The sequence below is a fragment of the Danio rerio genome, chromosome 4 (assembly GCF_052040795.2).
Source record: "Danio rerio strain M-AB ecotype USA chromosome 4, GRCz13ab, whole genome shotgun sequence".
NCBI classification, from domain to species: domain Eukaryota; kingdom Metazoa; phylum Chordata; class Actinopteri; order Cypriniformes; family Danionidae; genus Danio; species Danio rerio.
The window spans coordinates 4,749,053-4,766,834 of record NC_141024.2 but is presented as its reverse complement, the minus strand read 5'-3'; the positions used below and the strand labels follow the sequence as shown (position 1 = coordinate 4,766,834).

The window sequence follows — 17,782 nt, the reverse complement described above, 5'->3', positions numbered from 1 at the left end:
ATGGTTATAGGTTTACAACATGCTTCAATATATCTTCTTTTATGTTCAACAGATTATAAAACCTCAAAGTTTGGTTTTAACTGAGAACAAAAGAAGATATTTAGAAAAATGTTGGAAACCTGTAACCATTTACTTTTACCGTAGGAAAGCAAAAAAGTGTGGAAGTCAATGGTTACAGATTTACAACATTCTTTAATATATCTTCTTTTGTGTTCAACAGATTATAAAACCTCAAAGTTTGGTTTTAACTGAGAACAAAAGAAGATACTTTGAAAACTGTTGTAAACCTGTAACCATTGACTTCCATTGTTGGAAAAGCAAATACTATGGAAGTCAATAGCTACAGGTTTGTAACATTCTTCAGTTTGTCATCTATCTTCAATAGAATATAAAACCTCAAACTGGTTTGGGGTGAGTAAATGATGGCAGAATTTTTATTTTGGGGTGAACTGTCCCTTTAAGATGTTTTGCAGCAGACACTGTTATGCAGATCTTCTTGCTCAGTTTGATTTCAGATGATCCCAAAACACAAAACAGAGACGCTTATGTGAAAGTTTAAATTTAAAAGGATGGTTTACCCCAAAATAAATATTTTGTGATCATTTACTCACTTTTGTTCCAAACCAGTTTGGTTTTGGTTGAGAACAAAAGAAGATATTTTGACAAATGTTGAAAACCTGTAACCATTGACTTCCTTAGTCGGAAAAGCAAATACAATAAAAGCAAATGGTTAAACATTTATATCATTGTTCAATATATCTTCTTTTGTGTTGAACAGGATATAGCTGGTTTGGAACAAATGATGGGAATACTTTTGGGGTGAACGGCCCCTTTAAGATGTTTTCCAGCAGAAACTCTGATGCAGATCCTCTTGCCCAGTTTGATTTCAGATGATCCCAAAACACAAAACAGAGACGCTTATGTGAAAGTTTGACTTTAAAAGGATAATTTACCCCAAAAATAAATGTTTTGTGATCATTTACCCATCTTTAACTTGTCCCATGCCAATTTGGTTTTGGCTGAGAGCAAAAGAAGATACTTTGAAAAATGTTGGAAATCTGAAACCACTGACTTCCATAATAGAAACAAACACAATGGAAGTCAAAGGCTACAGGTTTATAATAATGTTTAATATATCTTATTTTGTGTTCAGCAGAATATAAAACCTCAAACTTCTTTAAAACAAATGATGGCAGAATTTTTGGGGGGTGAACTGTCCCTCTAAGATGTTTTGCTACATCTCTCTTTAATGCAGATTCTCTTGCTCGGTTTGATTTCAGATGATCCCAAAACAGAGACGTTTACGTGAAACACCAAAAACATGAAAGCAGCAGTCAGTGTTTGCATAGTCGGACGTCAATATGTTGGTACTCTAATCATGTTAAACACTAAAAACAATTGAGTTTGAAACCCAAAGTGCTTTTTTTTGGCAACAGCTTGTAATTAAACTAAAAAACAAAGACTTTCTTTGACGTCTTAGGTTGTTTATGAGAGCCTGTATGGATGCTTTATTTTAGCCTGCAATCCCTGCTATTAACAAACCAGCCTTTTAGCTCAGTAAACAACAAATTGGCTGCTTGTTAATGCTTATTAATGTGGTAGCTGCAGGTTTAGGCATTGGATAGGATTAGGGATGTAGAATAAGATCAGTACTACCAAACAGCCAATATCTTAATAATAGGCAGGTTATAACTCAGTGGTTAATGACGTGAATTAGTACTGCAAGTAGTATTAGTAATGCAAAGCCAGTGGGTTTATTTCAACGATAGTCCCATATAGATCTACTGTACAGTATATGTAGAATTGTAATCAAACACATCAGATGAGCAAACATATATGGTAACTTACATTGATATCAATATAATTGTATAATGTAGTCAATGACTATATGAATTAAAAGCCTTGTAAAATCCCACAGTAACACTCTAAGGGGTTTTCAATGAGTTATGCTCTATAAGGGCACAACTGTGTAATTCTTATGAGCTCATGTGCTGACATCAAGCTGGCGAGAGTCTTTCTGCGCTGCTCTTTTCTAATTTGTCCCGTGCGTTTATGTCGTTTTTTTTAAAAAACAAAGAGCTTAGCAATATTGTATGCATATTCATTTCTGAATTTAAAGATGGTATTAGTATATTGCCGTAAAAATTATTTAATTTAGGTAATTTAGAGCCTTGTGTTGGCGTGGGTTTCCTCCGGCTGCTCCGGTTTCCCTCACAGTCTGAAGACATGCGCTATAGGTGAATTGAATAAGCTAAATTGCCTGTAGTGTATGTGTGTGAATGAGTGTGTATGGGTGTTGCCTAGTACTGGGTTGCAGATGTAAGGGTGTCTGCTGCGTAAAACATGTGCTGGAAGAGTCGTCGGTTCATTCCGCTGTGGTGGCCCCTTATAAATAAAGATGAAAATGAATGAAGGATGAATTTTACAATGGACAGGCTTCACTGTGACTATAACAGGCCAGTGAATAATATTCAGTCTTCTGTACTGTAAGTTTTATGTGCGAGAGGGGTCTGGATGCAGACCTGGTGCAGTTGCAAGGTAAGCTGCATGCAATGCCTAATCCCGCCCCTCACAGTGATGTCACTAGCTCCATTAAGTGCATTGTGTTTGACATTGCAGGTCTGAAATATGCAGTATCAGCTTGCAAATCCAAGTCTGCATTCAGATAATTTTGCATGAACAGTGAATTGACGGCTGCAGTTCACTGAATGACCACCAGTATCGCTATTATCAAGTCTTTCTGAATTCTGCAAGTGCCTCTTGAGAAACATGATGCTTCTAATAATTATCAAGTATGGCCTCCCACTTACATACTGTTGAAAAGAAAACTAAAAGGTTGTTAATTGACTGCCAGCATTAAATAAATGATATGAAAAGCCACACAAGTATAACGTAGACCAGTGTTTCTCAACCATGGTTCTGGAGGGGCACCAGCACTGCATGTTTTGGATGTCTCCTTTCTCTGTCACTCCCATCACAGGTCTTTCAGTCTCTGCTAATGAGCTGGTGATCTAAATCAGGTGTGTTTGGTGAAGGAGACCTAAAAAATGTGCAGAGCTGGTGGTCCTCCAGGAATGTGGTTGAGAAACACTGCTGTAGATCTTAATAAGTCTTACCGTATTTAGCATGAGAATCTGCACAGTGGATATTATTAGATGATGCAATGTGGAAAAAAGGCAGAAGTGTGTCAAAATAATACAGGGCCTATATAAGTGCATGCATTACTCAATAGTAAAATGAGTCATTACTGTAGGTGTTTTCTTTTTTATTCATACAAGCTCAGGTTCATTCAAATATTAAAAGCTTTAGATTTTAATAATGCACTGATGTGTTTGTCAAAATTACCATAGACTAAGATTAATAACCATTTTGGATGCATTTTTCATTGCTTGTCTGTGCCTAACACAAATTGTTAACAGAGAAATCGAGGAATCCATGGGTAGCTTCCACGCTTTTACTATAAATCCTTCAAAAAGACTCAAAGGAGCTTTAAAGTACAACAAAAGTCGAGTTGTGCACTGTACAAATCAAGCCATAAGTCAAAAGCTCTAGTCCCTTTGAGTTATAATTGCATGGAACCAAGTTCCAGCACAGATATGAAAGTTATAAGTGTGAATAAGTGACGACAGATTACTTTATAGGACGTTTACTCTCACATGACGCACACTGATGGAGCTCCATTGCTTTAGCAGACTCTTCCACACAGGTTTCCCTTTGGGAGTTTTGCACTTTGTGGTTTCGGTTTCATGCTATTGCGCTCAGTCATGAAACAAAACACACACCGGGGGCCAAATGGATGCGCCAGACGCTCGAATAAACATGCCACTGCAAACTTCTTTGTGTGTTTGAATGCATGTTACCACAAGCCATCTTTCACCAGTATCGAAACAACATACTCAAGTAAAAGTACCATTACTTACCCCAAAATGAAGTGTGAGTAAATGTATCTGTTGTAAATATTACTCAAAATAAGAGTGAAAAGTAGATCATATAAAAGTACTCAAGAGTAGTGAGTATTACACTGTGAAATGCTGATATGTTTACATGCAATTTGTGCATGTGTGTGTAAAAACGTAACATTATGTAGTGCATTTAGTTTCTGTTTAGGCCATCAGGCGATTTAAGTCATCATGCAGTAGGCTGTAAAGAATGTCGGAGTACAATGGAATTGAAGATCAAATTCCAGTTTATTAGGAGAATCATCAAGCAGGAAAAAGGTCAAAACAGGGACAGACAGGAGTACAAGCGAATGGTCAGGACAGGTGGCAAACAACAAAAAGAAACAAACAAGAAAGGCAGGGCAAGGAATCACTTCATAATGCTCACAGTATAACAAGACTCAGCAATGAGTGTGTGTGTGTGTGTGTGTGTGTGTGTGTGAATGAGGTGTCTTTATAGTTCTAATAATCAGTCCATCAGGAGCTTCTAACTTGGTGGAATCAGGAACTGGTGTGTGAGTGCAAAAACTTCTGGGAGTAGTAGTTCATTAAAGTGGTGAACTGCAGATGTGTAGTTCTCCAGCTATCTGCAAATGTTTGTTTCTTTTTCATTTTTGACTTGCTGTTGAACAGTTTCTAGTCTATTTTTTTGTCTGTCTTCTGTGTCATGAGATTGTTCTGTATGATGCGATTTGATTGGATGGAAAACACAGGACTGATTATTCTAGTTTAGCGCATAGACAAGAAAAAAGAAGGTTGAAGGAAAATAGTAGAGTAAAAGTACCTATAAATGTATTCAAGTGGAAGTAAAAGTACACATTTTTAAAAATACTTAGTAAGGTACAATTCAAGTCTGCATGAACTGGAAGCTGGAACTGTTTTTATTTCGTTTTGTGACGCAGTTATTTAAGAAATAGAATATGAAATGAGCTAACAGTGGGCGTGGCTTGTTCTTTTCTACTGCAAGCTGATTGGATATAGTAAAGTAGGCATTTCGTCCACAAAGATCGGTATAAGGATTTGGGGAGAATTCTTACAACCTTACAGACTCCTCCTCCTCACCATTTCTATTTGTTGTCAAAATTGGCAGCTGGAGGGGCGTGGTTAAATATGTTAGCCCCGCCTAATACCATCAGACAGACGTAATCTGAGAATTTACCCTAAAGTGCAAACTATTTTTTTTTAATTTATGACAGACGTGAATTGTTCACCACAACACTAGCAAACAAAATCAACATGCTTAGTTTTGATTTCATATATACTTTAAGAAAACCTGCTCCATTACAGTAATGTGTTATTTCACATCAACTACTAACTACAGTAGTCAACATTTCAAGTGAATCATGGGCTTTCATTAAAGTTGTCCTAACACTATTGAACAACACCAATTCTTGTCGTAGGACAGTTTTAATTTATTTTTTTTTAATTCACTTCGAATGTTGACTACTGTATATGCCCTTTCGCCATGCAGATGTGCAGTAGAAACACCACTTTTGAAAAAAAATGTTTTTGTCATGCAATATCAACAAAGAAGGTGCATCCTAAATCGCATACTTATGCACTATTCTGGGCCATTTTGTAGTATAAATAGTAAGTAGAGCATTCACACTGAAATAAGTGCACTTTAAATACCTGGATTCAGCTCTTCACACACTCAACGGCCGCAGTTTTGTTTAAGTAGTGGAAGGAAGGCGGAGATGTTTCATTACTTCATTTATTTTGGATTGTGAAAGCAAAATTCTCCTACCACAGTGATTATGCCGCCTTCTGATGGTGGATGCGGTTTTACTGATGGGAGGTATTATTTGGTAGTTTGGTCATTTATTTCACTAATTCGGCAACTCTCAGGCATCATCTGGGGAACAATTTCTGTTTAGTAAAAAAACTTTGGGATGACACTACATTCATATACTAAGATGTTAAGTGTGTAGGTGCATAAGTAGCCGGGAGCTAGCTCTCTGCAGGGACGCCCAACCTGCGGTCTGTGTGGGTCCTAATGCCCCAGTATAGTGACGGGGACACTATACTGCTCAGTGAGCGCGGTCTTTCGGATGAGACGTTAAACTGAGGTCCTGACTCTCTGTGGTCATTAAAAATCCCAGGATGTCCTTCGAAAAAGAGTAGGGGTTTCACCCTGGCATCCTGGCCAAATCTGCCCACTGGCCTCTGTCCATCATGGCATCCTAACCCTCCCCATATCACAGTTGGCTTCATCACTTTTGTTTCACAAAATGGCTTCCGTCGCATCATCCAGGTGGATGCTGCACACTGGTGGTGGATGAGGAGATTCCCCCCTATTCCCTAAAGTGCTTTGAGTGCCCAGAAAAGTGCTATATAAATGTAAGGGGAAAAAGTGCATTACATAGTTCATAGTGTGCCATTTGGGACGCGGCTTGAGATTTATGAGAATTCAATCATGTCTCTAGTTCAGGGGTGTCAAACTCAATCCCTGGAGGGCCGAAGCTCTGCACAGTTTAGTTCCAACCCTGCTCCAACACACTTACCTGTAGGTTTCAAACAAGCCTGAAGGACTCAATTAGTTTGATCAGGTGTGTTTAATTAGGGTTGAAACTAAACTGTGCAAAGCCGTGGCCGTTTTGGAACTGAGTTTGACACGTGCTGTAGTTCATTAAAATCATTTCATTTGCTCAAAGCGTCTCTCTTGTTTCTCCACAGATCTTACAGGTGAATCTAGTGATGTCCATCTTGCTGTACGTGATGTTCCTCGCGTACCTTTATGGTATCTCCGCCTCTACAATGGACAAGCAGCGGCCCACGCAGGATCCCATCAGTGCGCTCATCATAAAGCTCCTGCAGGCTGATATCAGCCGCCAGAAACAGGGCGACGTCATTCCCTCCTCAACCTTAAATGTGTCCACAGTCGCAGACTACAAGGAAAAAGACAACAATACACCCATGGTGGACAGTTCGGAGGAGCTGCTACGCCAGTACAAGCGCTACAACTCTCCACGTGTCCTCTTAAGCGACCGACCTCCAATGCAACCGCCGGCTTTCTACCTCATGGATAAATTCATCAGCGGTCAGGACTCCAACAAGACGCGGCAGAAACGCTACGCTGAGCACAAGAGCTACAGAGGAGAGTTTTCGGTGTGCGACAGCGAGAGCTATTGGGTTACAAACAGGACCTCAGCGGTGGATTCTCGTGGAAATCATGTCACCGTTTTGAATTCCTTCTTTGTAAAAAGGAAATACGATCAGTACTTTTATGAGACCAAGTGTAAAACTCCTCACTCCCACCGAAAGAGCCGATGTTTAGGTATTGATGAGAAGCACTGGAATTCGCAGTGCAAAACCACGCAGACTTACGTACGAGCGCTTACTCAGCACAAATCGCTGGTTTCTTGGAATTGGATACGGATAGACACGGCATGCGTCTGCGCGCTCTCAAAGAAACATAGAAGGACGTGAAAAATGGTGGAAAAAACACTTTCAATTCTCCATTGTCTTGCTAGTGTTTCCTGGGGGTTGTACATATATAAATTATTATTTAAGTTATATAGAATGCATATAGTTTATACATGTCTATGTATAATGTATAAAGATACTTGTTATTTATTTAAAAGTTATAAAATCTTTGGAAAAAAAATGAAAGACAGACTTATGAGAACATGCATTGCCGCTAAGCTAACAGGAGCATTGAATGCTGAATTGTGCCTTGCTCGCGTATCAGAGTCAGAGGACACTCCACTAGACCTGGACCTTGGGAACAGTTGCAATGGAAAAACACACAGATCGCTCAATATCATGTTAACTTCAGTATTGTTCACGAAAACCAGTTTTTCTACTGAAACGGGCTGCCAGTATATCCTCTTCGTGTCTGGGAAAACAAATCACAGTCGGGATGTTGTATGAAAAATATGTAAGCATACAGTATGTGTATTGAAACTGCATGAAATACCTAAGAAATCTATATATTTTTATAAACAAACTCGTATTGTAGGTCATGAAAACGTGATGGTAGTTATTTAAGGCTTGTGAGACTGATGGACGTCAATTAAAGCTTGTTACTATCCTGTCAGGACCAAAAAGTAATAACAAAAATACTACACTATTCCATAAATTAGTGTTCTAAAAAGTATTTAGGCGATCATTTTCAATGCATTCAAGACCAAAACAGCTGAGTATTTATTTGTTTTGGTCCGGTGATAAAACTACTGCTCACCATCTTAGTAGCCCTTAAAGCTCCTCCCACTAGCCACACCCTTCACACAAGCCCCACCCACACATATCAGAAACAAGCAGAACAACCACAGAAATAATCTCACTATCCTGCCTGAACCAGTGTCGTCAACCAGCCAATTTGTTGTTTTGGGCTTCTGGGACAATATATGATGTCATTTATTTACATTTGAGCAAAAAAGGCTTTAGCTATTTCCCACGAAAGCAGTTAGCAACACTGGGAAGAACATACAGACCAAAAGTGATATCAAATTTAGTTTAATATTCCACAAATTCAAGCTTCAACGCTTCCCATTCACTTTCAATGGGTGACGTCAGGAATTGCCGAACTGCATTGTGGATCCATCGGCGCTGCTTCAGTGGTGTTGCTTGCTGCAGAAGTTGGGACTTTCTCAACTTTTCAAGCGCCGACAGAAGCGTCAGCCAATCAGATCGCTGTATGCAAATACACCAGCTCAGAAAATAGCCGATTGCTGATTGATTTCATTGGCTGACGCTGCTATGACAATCGCGCCAGCCCCAACTTTAGACACGCCCTCTGTCAAGCATTGACGCTAAAGCCCCGTGTGAATGGGGCGTTAGGCCCCTCCACTAGCCACGCCCCTTTTAGATACTCCGCCTCTAGTCTGCCAGAATCTGGAATATTAATCACAATCCCAGCAGATTATGTATACCAAATATTGTTTAGTACTCCAAAGATTCATTATGACCTGTATTTATATTAATGGATATTCTGGAAACATCTATCATATCATTTCTGAAATCATACTCAATACATGCTGAGGTAGTAGCTACAAGATACTAAAAAAAGCATTGACTCCTCCCTCTAGACACACCCCTTTTTGAAGCCACACCCCCGGTTTGGAATACTAATCACAATGCCTACAGAACATATGGACCAGCAATAATAAATATCCTTTAGTAAACAGTAGTAAAAGTGGTATTTTAATTCTAGATGGCCTTCTCTAAGTATTTAGACAATTATTTCTGAAAACACACGTAGAGATTCATCACTGTGCAGCTTAGTAGCTCTAAAAATGAGAATAGACCCCTCCCACTAGACACACCTCTCTCATAAGCCCCACCTACACTTTTCAAAACCAAATCTGGAGTACTAATCACAATCCTAGCAGAACATACAGACCAGTGATATCAAATATCCTTTAGTACAGAAGTGCCCAAACTCGATCCTGGAGTGCCGGTGTCCTGCATATTTTAGTTCCAACCACAATTAAACAATCAAGCTTGTTCTAGGTATACTAAAACTTCCAGGCAAGTGTGTTAAAGGAAGTTGGAGCCAAACTATGCAGCACACTGGTGTTCTAGGACCGAGTTTGAACATACCTGCTTTAGTATATCATAGTAAGAGTTGTATTTTAATTCTAGATGACCCTCTTAAAGTATTTTGACTATCATTCCTGAAAACACATGCTGATATTGTGGAGATTCATCGATGCATTGTAGCTTTTAAAATGAGCACAGACCCCTCCCACTAGACACACCCCTCCCATAAACCCCACCCACACTTTCCAGAACCCAATCTGGTATACTAATTAAAATCCTAGCAGAAAATATGGACCAGCGATATCAAATATCCTTTAGTATATAGTACTAAATGTGGTATTTTAATTCTCGATGGCCTTCTTAAAGTGTTTAGACTATCATTTCTAAAAACACACACAGCGATTCATCACTGAGCAGCTTAGTAGCATAAAAATGAGCATTGACTCCTCCCACTAGACACACCCCCTCCCATAAGCCTCGCCCACCAACACTATCAAGCACGGCCACCAAAATTAAGCTCACTGCATTGTTAACCTCTTTCAAGCCTCCGCTTCAACTGTACCACCATAAAGTGCAGTATGTAAACAAAAGGACACCGAAATGGGCCATTGCTAATGACACTGTAGTCTTACCCAGAGGTAAAGCTGCCTTAAGACGATGTACATACGTGCAGAGCTGGGATTTGAACACGTAATCTCCCCCTTAAGAGGGTTTCCCTCTTGTCAGACTCATCTTAGGAGATAAGCATTCGCCGGTGCACTATAAAAAGGCCTGCTGTACATTTATATAAGGAGACGTGCTCAGATGTTAATGATGAGGACTGAGCTGAAGACACATTAGTGTCAGTCTGAGCACATGCATGCATTTATATCACAGTATGTATTTGATGTACATCTAGTGTATGGTAACAAAGCATACCGGAGCATTTTAAAACAGCAGGCAGCTGTGGCTCGGCTTTTCTTCAGGCTTATCTTTGTGACGCATGACTTCAGTCATCGGTGATTGGACGCCCCATCTACACTTAGTATTAAGATGCGTTTTCATCGATCTTGATCACAAGTGCATGATGTTTTGTTTTGGTCTGGTCAACCGATTCCGAAGGCAGGCGAAAATGCATTAGACTTTGCTTTTTATAGTGTAAATAATTGACCACCTACTCTTATGCTGCATCCCAATTCACCTACTTGTACTACGTCCTAAAAGTGTGCACTTTTTTGTGTGAAGAAAAGTACATACTTCTGTGTTTGTAACAGATGAGTATGCGAGCATTGGGACATGTTACTTCCTTGTTAATGAACAGTTACATTGCTTAGCTACGAGCCTTGTCAAGCATCTCGACCACACATCCACATTTCTTTCATATATAATTTGGTACCATATTGTAGGTAATAATGCATAATTATGCATTAGTTAATGGACAAACATCTTTTAAATATATATATATTGTTGTTGCAGATTAAATATAGCATCATCTCATCTAATTTTCGGCCTCTTTCTGGGGCCGGGCCGCGTTGGCAGCAGTCTTAGGAGAGAAGCCCAGACTTGTCTCTCCCCAGAGACTTCCTCCAGCTCCTCTGGGGGGATCCCGAGCTGTTCCCAGGCCAGCCGAGAGACATAGTCCCTAGGTGTTTCCAGAGGCCTCCTCCTTGGGAACACCTCCCTAGGTAGGCATCCAAAACAGATGCCTAGCCACCTCAGCAAACTTTTCTCGATGTGGAGGAGTGGCAGCTCTACTCTGACCTTGGGGTTGGGGATTAAATGCAGGTGCCTGGTGGCTGGGTTTTATCCCACAGAATCTGGCCGGGCTCAGCCCGAAGGAGTGATGTGGGACCATTCTCTTGATAGCCCAATGGGGAAGGAGGGGTCGGTGCATTGCGAAAAAGGTAGTGGTAAATGTAAACATGAAAGGTAAATATAACATGAAGTAAATATATTCCAGGAGGTTAGATATTAATGGGCGGCATGGCAGTGCAGTGGGTAGCGCTGTCACCTTACAACTAGAAGGTCACTGGTTCGAGCGCTGCCTGGGTCAATTGGCATTTCCGTGTGGAGTTTGAATGTTCTCCCTGTGTTGGCGTGGGTTTCCTCCGGGTGCTCCGGTTTCCCCCACAAGTCCAAAGACATGCACTACAGGTGAATTGGGCAAGCTAAATTGTCCCTAGTGTATGTGTGTATGTCCTGGTTCTCCAGGTTGGGGGTTGAGCGTTGGTGTAACGACCCACCTCGTAAAAATTAGATGTTGCGAAACACCAAAATAGTGCGGCTAAATATCAACTCCGATAAAACGGCCCTGGAAGTAAGTAAAGTTAGCTATTAAGAATCACTCAAACATACTCACCAAAGCCTCTCCACTTAACAGTTGGTCTCCGCCATGTTTGTAGTTTATTAACACTTTTTAACCATGTTTGCTCAGTATATTCTGGCCAATATTAGCAGTTAGACTACACACAAATCTACTCTTCAAATTCTCATCGAAATAGTAGACCATCGAGGTAAACTAATTTTTGCATACTATAATTTGGGACACTCTAATTCTATTTTCAAATACTGTTTTGGACTTATGCTGTTCACACCAGACGCAGAACGCGCGGATAAATTGCGCTATTCGCGCGTAAATAGTCGCGTGAACATTTGAGGTTACTCGCTTCATTTGCGCGTCAAACCCCGCTTCGTTCGCGCGTCAAACCCTGCTTCATTCGCGTGTCAAATTCACTTCAGAACAGACGCGGATTCCCGTGATGGGCAGGACTTCTGTCTGCCCCGTGACTCTAGCTTCATAGCTAAAGGGTTAACATGGATTTTATGAAGAAAATAACAGTGTTTATGTGCTTTATGAAGGATGATAAACAGCGTCGATACGTTTAGAGCCGTGTCTGAGTCCACAACATCCTTTCAGAGGTGCAACCAGCTCTTTAAGCTCATAGACTCCTCCAGAAACTGAACCTGGCTGATGGAGGTTTTCAGCGGTGCTTCTGATTGAGCCCAGCCCAGTTTGATGAACTTCTTGTCGGTGTCTGCTGGGGGATTTCCCCTAGGACACCGACAACAGGCGATAAGTCACAATCACGCCCCCACAAGAGCAAGCTCCTGATTGGTTAACGCGGCGCAAATGTCTGCTAAAGTTCAGATTTTCGAACGTGAGTGATTCGCACAAAACGCGCATTAAGCGTGTCAAACGCGCAAAACGATCAATTCGCGCCACGCCATTCGCACCATGTGCACTGCGCAATTCTGTTATTCGCGCGTATCGCGCCGCAGGATGTCTATTCGCACGTTTGCATTGACTTAACATGTAAATCACACATGCTTGACGCACGTGCCGCGTCTGGTGTGAACGCAGCATCATAGTATGCGGATTGGGATGCAGCAGCAGTCTATTAACATTTTGTGAGAAAACACTTCTTAAATAAGCCGTCATTTTTTGTTACATTTTACCAAAACACACACTAATTATGACTAAAATTGTAGTTTGAGTATTTTGACTATCATTTCGGCAAACACACGCTGATATTGTGGAGATTCATCAATGCTTGGGTTTGTTGCTCTAAAAATGAGAACAGACCCCTCCCCATAGACACGCCTCTCTCATAAGCCCCACTCTCACTTACCAGAACCCAATTTGCAATGCTAATCACAATCCCAGCAGAACAAATGGACCAGCAATATAAAATATCCTCTAGTATAGTGCACTAAAAATTATATTTTAATTCTAGATGTCTTTCTCAAAATATTTCAACCCTGGCTCATTCTGAAAACGTAGTCCCGTGGACGTTTCTGGAGACAGAAAAAATACATCCCGGGAGGTACGTATTTTTGCAGTTTTTGTTTTTGCGAATCCGCGAGAGGCCGCTGTGTGCACTTTTTCGCATGTCAAATGTTTTGCGAGTGCCGTTTGCGCCTGCGCTGGTCTTGCGTAAACCCACCAGAGGCCGCTGTCAACTGAATAATGACTGAATAACGATTGACTGGGTGAACGGCCAATCAACCGACCCACCCTCCTCCTTCCCTAAACCCAACCAATTTTACCAATTGACCCACCCACCTACTCACTACCCTAAACCCAACCGACGGTTTACAAAAGACATCCAAAAAAAGAAAAGCCCTCGTCTGATTTTTACCACGTTTTCAAATTTCACCACATTCTCACCCTGTTGTTCACTTGTTCGTTTTGTGTTTTTTGGATTCTGTTTTTGTCTTACCTGATTTCTAGAACTGCTCTTCCCAGTCGTCATCGTTTTCAACTCCTCTCTGCATCTTAAGTCCGCCAACGTGCACGACAAGCTAACTGGACAAACTGGTCATGCGGTAAAGCCTTCCACACGGAGGTATAAGCGGTCAGCTGGTAAGCCCCAAAAGGAACGGCGTCATACTGCCCCATAGCGTTCGCTTAAAAATTTTTATTGCAGCCATATGTACCTCCAGCTACATAATTCGCTGTCTGCAAAAATGTCTGCGGGACTACGTTTTCAGAATGAGCCTGTGTTGAAATATTTAGACAATCATTACTGAAAACACACATAGAGATTCATCACTGTGCAGCTTAGTAGCTCTAAAAATGAAAATAGACCCCCCCCTCTCATAAGCCCCGCCTACACTTGACAGAACCCAAAATGCTAATCACAATCCCAGCAGAACATATGAACCAGCGATATCAAATCTCCTTCAGTACAGGGGTCTGTACTAACATTCTGTGAGAAAACACATCATAAATAAGCCGTCATTCATCATTACGTGATACCAAAACACACACTGATTATGACTGCAGTTATAGCTGGAGTTCGTTCTGTCATAACAGTACTTGGAGCTAATGCTAACTGTAGGTGGACACAGCTCTACTAAACACTGGGATCACTGAAAACAATAAGCATGTAACCTTGCGAATAAGCCCCGTTTATTTATCAGCATATAAAACTAAGCCAGATTGTGGTCCAAACCCATTACTAAATGACATGAAGTGCCAAGACTTCGTCCTCCAAGGTCCGAACATAAAGCTTTATTAGCATGCAATCATCCCTTATAATGTGGCCATAAAAAAGAGCAACATAAATCTAGTTTACTGCGTTTGAATGCTTGATGAGCGGCGCTAAAATCCAACAGCTTTAAATGGGCTTTTTCTGTGTTCTTTTTTATCTGACTAACTCGTGACCTGATATTCAATGCTTGTACTGACCACTAAGGATATAACACACCTCTATTATTCAATGTTCTTGGTTGTTTGGGCCTCTATGGAGAAAAAAAAGGAGGATTCGGTCAGAAATGGCCGACACATTACATCCAAACGCATTGCCTTTCTCGTAACACACATTATTACACTGGAACATGAGCATCCCTAAATGATTTTCTCTCCGTCTTGGAAAGCGCTGCTGGTCTCGTGTGTATTGTGTAGGATATTTTGCTGCTTTAAACCACTAAGACCGACCTTACGATGGACCAATGCTGAAACCCAAGGACAAGGACTCTTATATGCTGAATAAGGAAACCGTGCCAAAACAACACCGAACTCTATTTAAGGATTCAGACGTCAAATAAAAAAAGGATGTCCTAAAATTGCAGGACAAATCCCTGTTTTAGAAAGAAAGACTTGTTTTGCTTGATGGTCTATGTTTTAGTGAAGTAGTTTCTCTTGGCTGTACCCATAACCCATTGTTTGTATCTGTTTTTTTTGAGAGAGAGAGAGAGAGAGAGAGAGAGAGAGACTTTTCCCATAATGCCTCTCCAAATGTCTTGATACTTGAAGGAGCGCTGTTTATTTGGCCTATAACATCCTCCTCTTTTTTGTTTTCGCTGCCAGAGCAGTCTGTGTGAGATTTGTCTGAATAAAGTTTTTTTTTTTGCTAATCTTCATCCTGATTTTATCCTTTGGGGAAGTTATGTGAGAGCTGTTATCTGTAGGGTTGTATGCTAAACAGTTCAATCAATCGCAAATGACCAGGAAAGAACCCGAGGATGTTTCCCAAGCTCTGAATGGTGAGATGATCTGTGTGTGTAAATGTGTGTGTGTGTGTGTGTGTGTGTGTGTGTGTGTGTGTGTGTGTGTGTGTGTTTGTGTGTGTGTTTCTAATCAAACTGTGAGGGTCTCTTTAAAACTAGAGGAACCATGGGAAGGCGCGCAGGACTAAACAACCTTCAGTGACCTATAAATACATTGGTTTGCCAGAACCCACAGGAAGAAAATAGCTCTGGGCGATGGATAATTAGCATATAATCCTCTTGCGGTGTGTTCTTAAGAGCAAAGCCTGAGACGGACTGATCTTGAAAAATCACCGCTGAAAAAAAAAAAGAGTTACATGAGGTGAAAGGACAGGCAAATGAGGACAACGAGTGATGGCTTTCTGTTTACATGCAGTAGCCAGCGGTTAATATTGTGACTGATTAGAGGACACAGTGGCCTTATCTGACCAAAAATATGGGATTATGATTATGTTTGATATCTCCAATGCTGCAGGATTTGATTATTTTTATTGCGTCTATGAATTGATTTGTCTTTGCTGTAGTCAGTCATATATTTTTACCTGTTCTGACCTGGACAAAATATAGGAGATTTAGGCTTTATTATTACTGCTTTATTATTACTTTTTATCTATCTACCCATCTATCCATCTATCTATCCGTCCGTCCATTCGTCCGTCCGTCCGTCCGTCTGTCTGTCTGTCTATTTATCTATCTATCTATCTATCTATCTATCTATCTATATATCTATCTATCTATCTATCTATCTATCTATCTATCTATCTATCTATCTATCTATCTATCTATCTATCTATCTATCTATCTATCTATCTATCTATCTATCTATCCATCAATCTATCTATCTATCTATCTATCCGCTTGTCTGTGTCCGTCCGTCCATCCATCCATCTTTTCATCTGCCTGTCCGTCCGTTCGCCTATCCATCTATCTATCTATCTATCTATCTATCTATCTATCTATCTATCTATCTATCTATCTATCTATCTATCTATCTATCTATCTATCCATCTATCCATCTATCTATCTATCTATCTATCTATCTATCTATCTATCCATCCATCCATCCATCCATCCATCCATCCATCCATCCATCCATCCATCCATCCATCCATCCATCCATCCATCCATCCATCCATCCATCCATCCATCCGCTTTTCTGTCTGTCCATCTATCCATCCATCCGTCCGTCCGTCCGTCTGTCCGTCTGTCTGTCTGTCTGTCTGTCTGTCTGTCTGTCTGTCTGTCTGTCTGTCTGTCTATCTATCTATCTATCTATCTATCTATCTATCCGCTTGTCTGTGTCCGTCCGTCCATCCATCCATCTTTTCATCTGCCTGTCCGTCCGTTCGCCTATCCATCTATCTATCTATCTATCTATCTATCTATCTATCTATCTATCTATCTATCTATCTATCTATCTATCTATCTATCTATCTATCTATCTATCTATCTATCTATCTATCTATCTATCTATCCGCTTTTCTGTCTGTCCATCTATCCATCCATCCATCCGTCCGTCCGTCCGTCCGTTCGTCCGTCCGTCCGTCTATCTATCTATCTATCTATCTATCTATCTATCTATCTATCTATCTATCTATCTATCTATCTATCTATCTATCTATCTATCTATCTATCTATCTATCTATCTATCTATCTATCTATCTATCCATCCACTTGTCTGTCTGTCTGTCTGTCCATTTATCATCGTGGTCAACTCTTCTCTGCGTCTCAAGTCCAAAGTATATGGCGATCTACTGGACAAACTGGTATCAATGAGAAAGCCATCCATACGAAGGTAATCGGTCCCCTGGTAAGCATGAAAATACTGTCATACCGCCCCATAGTGTTCATTTTAAATACAAAATGCAGCCATACGTACTTCTGGCTACATATTTCTGGATCTTCAGAAATGTCTATGGGGTACATTTTCAGAATGAGCCTGTGTTGCCATAAATGCTTAAAATTAACTTCAAGACCAAGTTTACACCAAATAAATCATTAACCATAATCATATTTAACTCACCCTCATGGCTTTTCAAACTTACATGTATATGACTGACTTTATTTATCAAAAGACAGTTTTTTTTTGTAGCATGAAAGTTAATGGGGTCCACCAAAACCCTGCTCTCTTTTTAAATGAATAAACTTACAGGCGAAAACACGTCTCGTTTCAGGTCCTTAAAGTTCAAAGTGATGGCTTTCACCCCTTGACCTTCACACCTTAACCACGACCCCACTAAAGGCCACGGTGGTTAAAACTTGTAAAACAATCCAAATACCTTTCCTCTGGCTAGAATGGATAACCCACACACGCCTCTCCTGCAACAGACGACCCTCATCATATGATCTGCATTCCTGCTCGAGTTTTCAGCTTTGGTTTCTACTGAAGT

General features: G+C 40.5%; 1 protein-coding gene across 2 annotated transcripts in view; it reads left to right on the top strand.

The window, feature by feature from the left end:
• The window catches only part of ntf3 (neurotrophin 3), a 35,889-nt gene extending 26,077 nt beyond the window's left edge, over window positions 1-9,812 (top strand). Inside the window, exons 1-2 of one of the 2 annotated variants that reach the window (XM_087246203.2) lie at window positions 5,845-6,363; window positions 6,564-9,812. In XM_087246203.2, coding sequence (XP_087102329.2) covers window positions 6,355-6,363; window positions 6,564-7,367 — 813 coding nt within the window. In that variant the 5' untranslated portion in view covers window positions 5,845-6,354 and the 3' untranslated portion in view covers window positions 7,368-9,812. 2 annotated transcript variants of the gene reach the window in all.
• Window positions 9,813-17,782: the final 7,970 nt, after the last annotated feature.